Raw genomic sequence first — 12,672 nt, 5'->3', positions numbered from 1 at the left:
GGGGACAGAGGAACCCTTCTGCACTTCTGGTGGGAATGTAAATTGGTCCAACCCCTTTGGAGAGCAGTCTGGAGAACTCTCACAAGGCTAGACATGGACCTTCCATACGACCCAGTAATTCCTCTCCTGGGGATATACCCCAAGGATTCTATAATGCCCAACCAAAAAGACATGTGTACACCTATGTTCATAGCAGCACAATTCATAGTAGCTAAAACCTGGAAGCAACCCAGGTGCCCAACAACAGATGAGTGGCTGAGAAAGCTGTGGTATATATACACAATGGAATACTAAACAGCTATCAAGAACAAAGAACCCACCTTCTCTGACCCATCTTGGACAGAGCTAGAAGGAATTATGTTAAGTGAGCTAAGTCAGAAAGATAAAGATGAGTATGGGATGATCCCACTCATCAACAGAAGTTGAGAAAGAAGATCAGAAAGGGAAACTAAAAGCAGGATCTTACTAAATTGAAAGTAGGACACCAAAGTAAAAACCCTGTGGTGAGGGGGAGGGTGGACATTTGGCTTCCTGAGGCAGTGGGGGTGGGGGGGTGAGGGGTGGGGGGTTAGGGAGTATGGGACACAGTCTTTTGGTGGTGGGAATGGTGTTTACGTCCACTCCTATTAAATTGTAGTCATATAAATCACTATTTAATTAATATGAGAGGGGGAAACTGATTGTATGTCTCAAACTTTTTTTTTTCAACAAGTATTTATTAGGTGAGCTGTGGTTCAGGATCCCAGGATGGGGATCACCATGTGCCCAGATCCCCCTTCACCACCTGGGAAAAGGATAGAGGTCAGGACAGGTTGAGTAGAGCAAGTTCAGATCTTCCCCGGGAATGTGTCTTCTGCCCGTTGGTCGTTCCAGTTGGATACCCAGGATATGGGGCAGAGGGACTTGTATACACGCTGGTACCACTGGCACACAGAGACATCACCCCCTTTAGCTGTCATTGCCTTCTCACAGCGATGGAAATCCAAGTAGTTCTGCCAGCAGTTCTTGGTTTGGTTCTGGTTGGGGAAACGGCTGTCAAATGGGGCAGTCTTAAAATTCTTGATTTTGGTCTTGATGTCATCTTCCATGGCGCTGACTAAAGTCAGTCCTGATGTGCTTCGCAGCTCAATGTTGTCTCAAACTTTTTAAAGCACAGATTGAGTCTTTTTAATACATAGGCTGAGTCTTTGATATGTTGACTCTCTCAAAAGCCTAGACCAGGGAGAACAGAAGTAACCGGTGGCACAGTTATATACAAGATGTTGGGTACTATACAGCAAATCCTAATAAAGGGACTTTTCAAAGTTAACCCAATTACCAAATAATATGATGATAACAATAACTATCCATTGTCTTCTTGAACCCTAAGACAGCAGGAACCCTAAGACACATCTCCACTATAGAGCCTATATTTCCCCCAGTCCTGGAACCTTAGGGTGGGACACACTTTCCTGCATGCTTCTCTCAATTCATATCAAATAATATTGCATCTGCTGATCACAATCTAATCAACGCAACAAGTGCCACCTCAGCATGCTTCACTTCAGACTGTGTCCAGATAGTTCAGGTGTGGAATGACAACCCTTCAGCTTCATTACTCAGGTGAGACCTTTCTTTTTATAGTATTCTCTAATTCCATTCCAGGTGGTTCACTTCCTAACAAAGTCCCAAAACCTAGATAGACCAGGTCCCCTGAGATAGAGCATATGTTCACACGTATCCATAAACTAGGGCAAAATATATACCTGAAAGCAAAAGTACACAAGAGTCTGCAGTGAGTACCCCCCAATACTTCATCTGCTCTATTCCAGCCTTTAGGTCCATGATTGTTCAATAATTTGTTTGGCTTTGTATGTTAACTCTCTTTTCAGCAACTAGGTTCCGGATAACAGCATGATGCCGACCTGACTTCCCTGGACTGAGGACCCCACCAATGTGTCCTGGAGCTCCGCTTCCCCAGAGACCCACCCTACTAGGGAAAGAAAGAGGCAGACTGGGAGTATGGCTCAACCAGTCAACACCCATGTTCAGCGGGGAAGCAATTACAGAAGCCAGACCTTCCACCTTCTGCAATCCACAATGACCCTGGGTCCATACTCCCAGAGGGACAGAGAGTGGGAAAGCTATCAGGGGAGGGGATGGGATATGGAGATCAGGTGGTAGGAATTGTGTGGAGTTGTACACCTCCTATCCTATGGTTTTGTTAATGTCTCCTTTCCTCAATTAAATAAATAAATAAATAAAACATTCTAAGAACTTCATGTGTATTTATTCACTTGAGCATCAGAACTGTCCTATAACTAGACATTATTCTTTTTTAAAATTTTTATTTATAAAAAAGAAACACTGACAAAAACCATAGGATAAGAGGGGTACAACTTCACACAATTCCCACCACCAGAACTCTATATCCCATCCCCTCCCCTGATAGCTTTCCTATTCTTTAATCCTCTGGGAGTATGGACCCAAGGTCATTATGGAGTGCAGAAGATGGAAGGCCTGGCTTCTGTAATTGTTTTCCCGCTGAACATAGGTGTTGACAGGTTGATCCATACTCCCAGCCTGTCTCTCTCTCTTCTTAGTTGGGTGGGGCTCTAGGGAATCGGAGCTCCAGGATACATTGGTGGGGGTCATCTGCCCAGGGAAGTCAGGTTGGTATCATGGTAGCATCTGGAACCTGGTGACTGAAAAAAAGAGTTGGCATATAAAGCCAGACAAATTGTTGACTACTCATGTACCTAAATGCTGAAATATTGCAGATAAAGATTTGGGATCTCCGTTTTGAAGATAGCTAGTAGGCCTATTTGTTATATTTCAAAGGGTCCATGACTATACTAGTTTTTTCCTGAGTCTAACATCTGATATGCAGGTAGATCTAAGTTATTGTCTTGGGAGATGATGTCAGGGCTGGAGAAAGGACCAGAAAGCTGGATCAGGGAAGAGAGTAGCTTCCAAATATGGGAAAGTTGTATAAATCTGTACTAGACATTATTCTTATACACATTATACTGATGAGGAAACTGGGGCGAGAGGCTTAAATATAGGTGAGATTTAACTTTTGGCAATGACTCAAATGCTGACCTGTTCTCTCTCTCTCTCTCTCTCTCTCTCTCTCACACACACACACACACACACACACACTCTGGATTCACTTATGAACTCTTCAGGGAAAGTTTTCATGATTAGTCCTGTTTCATCTCAGCTCTGCCCTGACTTTCAAAAGTCAGACCTTTTTTCCTGTTCTGAGTAAGAGACTCCTCTTGAGTCAAAGGTTCTAAGTCTTGGATTTGGAAGAAAATCAAATATCTTATAATATGATGGCCTCAGATCTTCTCTTTTAGAAACTCAACAGATTATGCGAACACATTTTTTTTTTAATTTCTGGGACCTATAGCCTGAAAACTAGGATATTTTGCCAGATATCATCTTATTTCAGTTTGCACAAGACTTTTATTTGTTGCTTTTTGCTCAATATTTCCCAGACCTTCCCAAACTGACAGTTGGCCTCTTGCGGATGTCCTACAGCTTAACTCAGAGGGGCCCCCGGAACATAGTTCCCACAAAAAGAAGACGGTTAAAAGCTGGTGAAGGAAACCTTCAGACTCTTTCACTTCTTTTTTTTTTACTGACCAAAGGCCATCTCCTGCCTTTATTTTTCTCAGAAACCTCAGAAGTCAAATAGTTTTGCTTTTGAAGTGTTTCAACAGTAAGAATAATTGACTTATTCATCCCAAAGAGATGTAATTACCATCTTCTTTGTAACAATATGACTAGTAATACTGGTAGCAGTATTACTAGTAGTATTATTACTATTATTATTACAAAGTGTATTCAGGGGACTAGTGTGAGGGGACCACAGAGTGGACAGATATTGACTGTCTCTGTTTAGAGACCTGATCACTGAGGCCCAGGGATTACGCATCTTCCTCAAAGTCATCTCCTAGTTAAAAAAGAACGTAGATCAGAGGTGGTTTCTGTTGGCCCAGAGGTTTGAACAATGACTGGTAGCCAAGGTCTGACAAAACAGATCACCCACTAGGGCAGCCTTGGTGCAATTAGCAGAGGCATGAAGTCCTCACTCAGACTCTTGCCCTTCCTTACACATCTTACCTTTCCGGTGTCTACTTCCTGATATTTGTTTTGAATTCTGTTCTCAGAGACCCACATGTTAAAGACCTCAACTTTTTTTCAAATCTAACCTCTAAGTACTTCAGCTTTCCTACACACATCCTGAATGCCAGTCCCTTTCTTTTTCTTTTTTTACATAGCATTATAATTACACTGTTTTCTACCCCACCTGCAGGGAGAAAGCTTTGCAAGTGGTGAGGTAGTGCTACAGGTGTCTCTCTGTTTCCCTCCCTCTCTACCACCCCTTCCCTCTTAATTTCTGGCTATCTCTGTCCAATAAATAAATAAAGATAATTTAAAGAGAAGAGTAAGAGTTTCTAGGTTGGAGGTATGAATTGAACTGCCAACATCCATGTGCAGCAGAGAAGCAATTACAGAAACCAGAACTTCTTCCTTCTGCACCCCCCAAAAAATTTTGGTCCACACCCTCAGAAAGAAATGTTAGCGGAAGATAACTAGTGGACTCTGAACTCCAATTCCATCAAGGCTCAGAGAGAGGAGAGGGGAAAAAAAGAGGTCATTTACAAGTAGCAATAGGTATAGATGTGACACAGAAAGGAAGAGAAGTCATGGCCATAGAAAAAAATGGGCAAATATATATAGATAGTTATAGAAATGTCAACCCACATCCGTGACTTTGGGAGAACCACTGCAGTTTCCAATAGAGGGACTGGGGACACAGAACTCTGGTGGTGGGAACAGTGTGGAATTATACCCCTGTTATCTCATAATTTTGTAAATCAATATTAAACCACTAATAAAAGATTTTTAAATATTTATTTATTTATTCCCTTTTGTTGCCCTTGTTTTATTGTTGTAGTTACTACTGTTGTTGTTACTGATGTCGTTGTTGTTGCATAGGACAGAGAGAAATGGTGAGAAGAGGGGAAGACAGAGAGGAGGAGAGAAAGACACCTGCAGACCTGCTTCACCGCCTGTGAAGCAACTCCCCTGCAGGTGGGGATCCAGGGGCTCAAACCTGGATCCTTACGCTGGTCCTTGTGTAATAAAAGATTTTTTTAAAGAGTGAAATACTGCTCTGGTTTCCTTCTCTATCTATAGGGGGGTTGGGGTGGGGGCAGACCTTCTTGCTTCAGAGAAAAGCAGGCTCAAAGAGAGTTTGTGACTTGGTAAGACTGTTTTTAAGCACATGAAAGCGTGCTGATGGGCAGTTTTCCCTTCTCTACAGGTGACTGAATAAGAGAAAACATGCCTACTTCTTTTTTTTTTTTTATTCCTCAGGGAACACTAATAAAAATTATATATACATATATATATATAATTTGCAAGCCATTAAAATATCTCACTTTATTTTTTTTTATTTTTTTTATTTAAGAAAGGATTAATTAACAAAACCATAGGGTAGGAGGGGTACAACTCCACACAATTCCCACCGCCCAATCTCCATAACCCACCCCCTCCCCAGTAGCTTTCCCATTCTCTATCCCTCTGGGAGCATGGACCCAGGGTCATTGAGGGTTGCAGAAGGTAGAAGGTCTGGCTTCTGTAATTGCTTCCCCGCTGAACATGGGCGTTGACTGGTCGGTCCATACTCCCAGTCTGCCTCTCTCTTTCCCTAGTAGGGTGGGTCTCTCGGGAAGCTGAGCTCCAGGACACATTGGTGGGGTCTTCAATCCAGGGAAGCCTGGCCAGCATCCTGATGGCATCTGGCACCTGGAGATTGGGTGGTGTGAATTGTGTGGAGTTGTACCCCTCCTACCTTATGTTTTTGTTCATTAATCCTTTCTTAAATAAAAAAAATTAAAAAAAAAGAATGCCTTCCTAAGAAGGAGATGAAACAACAGCAGAGTATAATTCAGGGAAATCAAAATACCAAACTGGAGTAAAAACCTCTTGATTTAAAACAAATACCAGGGTGAGGGAGACAGCATGATGACTATGCAGAAAGACTCTTATGCCTGCGGCTCCAAGGTGTTAGGTTCGATCCCCCCACACCACCATAAGCCAGACCTGAGCGGTGCACTGGTAAAATAAAATAAAATAAAATAAAATAAAATAGCTGTGATATACACAGGAGAAAAGCTATGCTCTTTTGAAGTGGAGCGACTGGGATCAGGGGCTTAGACTTAGGCTGCTTGAATTCAAGTCAGCCACACCTCCTAACTGTGATGTCAGGTACAGGAGTTAATCCATGTATGCCTCTGTTATTCTGTCTTTAAAATGGGAATGAAAATCATGCCAATTTCCCAGGAACATTTTGAGGATCATACAAGAATATTTGTGTGAAAACCGGAACACCAGCTGATAAAAATCAAAGCTGGGCACGCAGCCAACATGGAATAATTAGACCCTATTACTATTTAGGTGCACTGAAAATAGAAGTCCTTGAAGACATGTGCCATTTTCTAGAGGTGAAGGGCTGGGAGAGGGGGGCCAATAGGGAAATCCCTCGTTGAGACACCTCTAGGAGGAGACACTCTAAATCTGGGAACTGAAAGATGGGAAACTTGGGGACAGACGAAGGCAGAAGGGTAGAAGTCAGGCCAGGCGGTAACATACTGGGTTAAGCTCACATAGTGCGAAACACAGAGACTTGCACAAAGAACCTGGTTCCAGGTCCTGGTTGGAGCCCCTAGCTCCCCACTTGCAGAGGGGTCGCTTCATCAACAGGTCTGCAGGTCTGCAGGTGTCTATCTTTTTCTCCCCATCTCTATCTTCCCCTTCTCTCTCAATTTTTCTCTGTCCTGTCCAACATCAACAACAAATGGGAAAAATGTCCTCCAGGAGCAGTGGACTCATAGTATAGGCACAGAGCCCCAGCGATAACCCTGGAGGCAAAAAACAAAAGGGTAGAAGTGGGAGTTTGGTGAGTAGAAAAACAACAGGAGCAAAACCTTCTTGAGAAATCTCAAAATGTTTTCTTTGATCTTTTAACAAAGGGAGGAGGGACCTTCTATGAGAGGTAGGGTGGTAAGGGTGGGTGGATCTGGTCCTCACAGGCTGGCCTTAGCATCCCAAGCCCACAGGTGAGAGTTGAGGCTCAAAGGGGGGTGGTCAAGAGCAGGTGGCCAAGAAGGTCTCACCAGAGTAATGAGGCTGAAAGGTTGACATTCGATGCCTGACATCTCTGGACACAGTCTGAAATGAAGCATGCTGTGGAGGTACTTGTTGTGTTGATTAGGTTGGGATCAGCAGATGCAGTATTGGTTGGTATAAATTGAGAAAAAGCATGCAGGAAAGTGAGCCCCACCCTAGAGGATCCAGTACTGGGAGAAATGTGCGCTTTATAGAGGAAAGAGCAGGTTCCTGCTGTCTTAGGGTTTAAGAAGGCACTAGATAGCTATTGCTATATTATTTGGCAAGTAGGTTATCTTTGAAAATCCCATTGTTATGATTTGCTGTATCATACATGACCTCACCATAATTTATGTCCTTTGACATTATTTATATATAACTGTATCTTATAAAGCAATGCCACCGGTTGCTTCTGTTCTCCATGGCCTAAGCTTTTAGGAGAGTCAACATTTCAAAGAACAAGTCATTATTAGAAATGTATTAACAATTTGAGACCACTGTTAAAATGCAGTCTGACTGATGACAACTTGGATCCATATGCATATCAGATTTCAGGCTCAGGGGGAAAAAAAAATAAAACTAGTATATCTAGTATAGCCACAGGCCCTTTGGAATATAACTAAAATATGCCTACTAGCTATCTACAAAAGGGAGGACCCCCCTCCCCCCAGCTCTTCACCTGCACTATTCCACCTTTTAGGTTCATGATTAGTCAACAATTTGTTTGGCTTTGTATGTTAACTCTTTTTTCAGCCACCAGGTTCCAAATGCTAGCATGATGCCAACCAGAGTTCCCTGGACAGACAACCCCACCAATATGTCCTGGAACTCTGCTTCCCCAGAACCCCGCCCCACTAGGGAAAGAGAGAGGCAGGCTGGCAGACAGGATCAACCTGTCAACACCCATGTTCAGCAGGGAAGCAATTACAGAAGCCAGACCTTCCACCTTCTTCATCTTACAATGACCTTGGGTCCATACTCCCAGAGGGTTAAAGAATAGGAAAGCTATCAGGGGAAGAAATGGGATATGGAGTTCTGGTGGTGGGAATTATGTAGAGTTGTACCCCTCTTATCCTATGGTTTTGTCAGTGTTTCCTTTTTTTTTCTTTGAAATTAATTCTTTTTAAAAATTTTTTGTTTATAAATACATTTTTATTTATAAATTATTTCTCAACTTCTGTTTATGAGTGGGATCATCCCATACTCATCTTTGTCTTTCTGACTTAGCTCATTTAACATAATTTCTTCTAGCTCCATCCAAGATGGGTCAGAGAAGATGGGTTCATTGTTCTTAATAGCTGCATAGCTAAAAATTTTTTATGAGAGGTTTGGCTGTGGAGATAGCATCATGTTTTTGGTTTGGTTTGGCATTTGCTAAAGGATAACAGACCCGATCTGGCTGGCCACTCAACCAGGAAGACCTGGAAAGAATGGAGTACGACACAGTGAGTAGCTGACTTGGTCTCTGGTGCTTTCCACTAGAAGACATTCTCTCTTTATCTTCACAATAACCCTGTGAGGCAGTTAATAACCATACTTTAAAGGAATAAAAACTCAGAGGTGTGATTTGCACCGTTTCATGCAGCTCAGTATAGCAAAGCTAATAGCTAACGGCCACAGAACTCCAGGGTTTTCTCTTTCAATTCACTAGATTCTTATTAACATCTTTGTGAGGGAGACAATACTGCTCCATCTAAACAAATGCAGAAGCTGAAGTACTGGAGTGCAGGAGAGTTAAAATCTCCCCAACAGCTAGCAAAACAGCTCACTGGGATTTCAGTGTTCTGGAGTCTTTATCCTTCTAGCTCTCTGTCTTACTTTTATTTGAAGGTCCATAGCAGTAAAAAAAAAAAAAGAATTTTTTCCAAGGCATTGGCATTCACTTAGCAGCTATCAGAGCAGGGATGAGAACACAGGTAGGTCAGTTCAGCCATGCTCTTAACTCCATATTGTATACTATGTTGAGTCCTGCTGTGCCAAGTACACAAAAGTGTCCTGAGAGTCTGCTGTGTGCTAGGCTTGTGTGTCCACCCTGGGACTTGTTCCAGTCCTTGCTATCTGAAGCTCCCATGCTGTTCTTATGACACCACTGTGGTGTGGAGATGGACTGAGTGGGAAGAAGTATGAGACAGCCAGGAATAGAAAATTCAGAAGATAGGGGCCAGCTGGTGGTGGACCTGATTAAGCACACAGGTTACAGTGCACAAGGACCTGGGTTTGAGCCCCCAGCCCCCACCTGCAGGGTGAAAGCTTCTCAAGTGGTGAAGCAGGGCCGCAGGTGTCTCTCTGTCTCTCTCCCTCTCTATCACCCCTTCCCTCTCAATTTCTGGCTGTCTCCATTCAATAAGTAAGTAAAGATAATTTTTTAAAAATTTTAAAAATAGAAAGAAAGTTCAGAAGACACTAGGCTCAGAGAGGAAGTGGTCCTGACTCTTGTTCTTCTGCCTAGGGAGGGAAATTGGGGGCAACCAAAACCTCATCCTTTGTGGTAACTATTGAGGGAAGGGTGATCCCCATTGTGGAAAAAACTGAAGCAAAAAGTCAGGTGTCTTTAGAGCATGCTTATCTCTGGGATGTGGGCCAGTGTGGGGTCTTGCCTCACATGCTCATTCTGTTGGTTTTTTTTTTTTCTATCTATACTTTGCATACACACCACAGAGTAGGAGATGCTGCTGATGTATCCTATCAGGGCAGTTCCTCCCCCAAAAGATTTCAAGATGAGGATTAGTAGGAGACCTTAAATTGACATTTCTGCTAAAGAGCAGTTGTGTTTGACTGGGTGGCTCTGCCTTTGGAAGTTCTGGGGGTGAGGGTGTGGTGGTGGTGGCAGCATGATCTGATTAATATGTGTTGCAACAGGTTGGCATTAGCCATTGGATGTGGGGAGAGGAAGAAGGAGAGAGAGAGAGAGAGAGAATATTGTCACAGCATTAAGTCTGGACTCTCTCTCCTAGAGGAGCCCACAGCCTGAACTCTGAAGCCTGTCCTGAATTGGAGAACTCTCTTCCATCTGTACCTCTGGCATGCAGCCTCTGCTATTCCAGTTCTTTCCTCAGCTTCCCTTCAGCACACTCTTCAGTACATTTTCAGAAAAGATGAAACATTTTAATATGTAGACAATATTTATGAGATCATAGTAATTAACACCTGACCTCATGAACACAGATGGGCAGAAACGTGCCCTAGTCAGGGAGTCCTGGGATTCCTACACAGACATGATGGGCCTAGACCTTGAATAGATCCCTCTCTTTATTGTCAGTGGTCATCTCCATCAGGAACAACATAATACGCCCCTTTGGAGGCCCCTGTAGGACTTTGCCTTCAATGTGGATCAACAATGGTAGAGAATGTTCCATTCTCCAAGGGAGATTGGATAACATACTCTATCTACCACCTGAGGAAGATGGGTCCTGAAATTGATCGTTCCTATTCAGGATCACAAAATGTGAGCTCAAATCTACAGGGATGCAGAGGTTACATAGGCTCCTATGCTGAATATGAGCCCCAGATCAAATAGATGGGGTTTATAGCCAACAATATTTCGGCACCTTTCCCATATTTGGGAGATACTCTCTTCCCTGATCCAGCTTTCTAGCCCTTTTTGCAACTATGACACCATCTCCCCAGACAATAACCTGGGTCCACCTGCATATCAGATGTCAAGCTCAGGCAAAAAATAGTATAGTTGGGAGTTGGGCGGTGGCGCAGCGGGTTAAGCACAGGTGGCGCAAAGCGCAAGGACCGGCATAAGGATCCCAGTTCAAGCCCCCGGTTCCCCACCTGCAGGGGAGTCGCTTCACAGGCAGTGAAGCAGGTCTGCAGGTGTCTGTCTTTCTCTCCCCGTCTTTGTCTTCCCCTCCTCTCTCCATTTCTCTCTGTCCTATCCAACAACGACAACATTAATAACAACAATAATGACTACAGCAATAAAACAAGGGCAACAAAAAGGAATAAATAAATATTAATTAAAAAATTTTTAAAGTAGTATGGTCATGGGCCCTTTTGAATATACCTAAAATAGACCTACTACCTATTTCCAAAATGGAAATCCCAAATCTTCATCTGCAATATTCCAGCATTTAGGTTCATGATTAGTCAACAATTTGTTTGGCTTTATATGTTAACTCTTTTTTCAGCCACCAGGTTCCAGATGTTAGCATGATGCCAACCTGACTTCCCTGGGCAGACAACCCACCAATGTGTCCTGGAGCCCCATTTCCTCAGAGCTCTGTCCCACTAGAGAAAGAGAGAGACAGGCTGGGAGTATGGATCAACCTGTCAACACCCATGTTCAGCGGGAAAACAATTACAGAAGCCAGACCTTCCACCTTTTGCATCCCATAATGACCCTGGGTCCATCCTCCCAGAGGAACAAAGAATAGGAAAGCTATCAGGGGTGGGGATGGGATACAGAGTTCTGGTGGTGGGAATTGTGTGGAATTGTAGCCCTCTTATCCTTTGGTCTTGTCAGTGTTTTCATTTTATAAATAAAAATTTTTTTAAAATCTTTAGGGAGTCGGGCAGTAGCACAGTGGGTTAAACACATGTGGTGCGAAGCATAAGGACCAGCGAAAGGATCCCGGTTCGAGCCCCCAGCTCCCCACCTGCAGGGGAGTCGCTGCACAAGTGGTGAAGCAGGTCTGCAGGTGTCTGTCTTTTTCTCCCCCTTCTGCGTTCCCCTCCTCTCTCCATTTCTCTCTGTCCTATCTAACAACAACAACAATGAAGGGCAACAAAAGGAAAATAAATTTTAAAAAAGCATTTTTAGAGGTTAAAAAATTGAATTATGGGGCCAGGCAATGGCACAACCAGTAAGGTACACAAGTTGCGATGCATGAGGACCTGGGTTTGAGCCCCTCGTTGCCACCTCAAGAGAAGCTTCACCAGTGGTGAAGCAGGATGCAGATCTCTCTCTCTCCCTCTCTCTCTCTCTTCTCTCCCTCTTCTCTCTCTTCTCTCCCTCTTCTCTCTCTTCTCTCTCTCTCTCTCTGCCTCTCTCTCTGGAAAAATGGCTGCTGGGAGCATCATGTAAGAAGCACCGAGTCCCAGCAATAACCCTGTAAAGAAGAAGAGGAGAGAAAAAAAAGGAGGAAGAGGAGAGGGTTCAAATTATTTAGTCATACATTTACTACACCATTCTAACTGGAAAAAAATAACTTAACATGTAATCAAGACTGGAGGTCACACCACTTCAAGTTTTCCTTTGGCTGATGGTTTATGATCAGATGTGATTCCTTTCTTAAATTTTTCTCCTCCGATCAAATTATCTCCTCAGAAATGACCTAAACCTTTGGCATAAGCTGCCACTGAATCAGTAGTTCAGCAAGTCTTTCTCTCTGGGTTCCTGTGGCAAAGTTACAAAACCATTCCTATATTGTTAGACACCGGTGACTTTCTCTTTGGAGCCATGGGTTATAGAGCCAGTTCGCAGTGCAGAAATGCCTGGGGAGCACCATCTAGGAAGGTCATGTGCTGAAATCTATAACGGTCTTCACTGACCTCAGGGTC

The 12,672-nt window shown here is 43.4% G+C and overlaps 1 protein-coding gene across 1 annotated transcript; it reads right to left on the bottom strand.

Moving 5' to 3' along the window:
* Positions 1 to 695: 695 nt before the first annotated feature.
* On the bottom strand, positions 696 to 1,129 carry LOC132541729 (cytochrome c oxidase subunit 6B1-like). The gene has a single exon (XM_060202439.1). It carries the CDS (start codon positions 1,086 to 1,088, stop codon positions 828 to 830), a length of 261 nt encoding a protein of 86 aa, XP_060058422.1. The 5' UTR covers positions 1,089 to 1,129; the 3' UTR covers positions 696 to 827.
* Between the last annotated feature and the right edge of the window lie 11,543 nt (positions 1,130 to 12,672).

The sequence above is a fragment of the Erinaceus europaeus genome, chromosome 1 (genome assembly GCF_950295315.1).
Source record: "Erinaceus europaeus chromosome 1, mEriEur2.1, whole genome shotgun sequence".
Classification (NCBI taxonomy): domain Eukaryota; kingdom Metazoa; phylum Chordata; class Mammalia; order Eulipotyphla; family Erinaceidae; genus Erinaceus; species Erinaceus europaeus.
This window is presented reverse-complemented; position numbering and strand designations above follow the sequence as displayed.

Excerpts from the sequence above, each read along its gene's own strand:
- LOC132541729 (XM_060202439.1), bottom strand. The coding sequence starts at position 1,088 with ATGGAAGATGACATCAAGACCAAAATCAAGAATTTTAAGACTGCCCCA.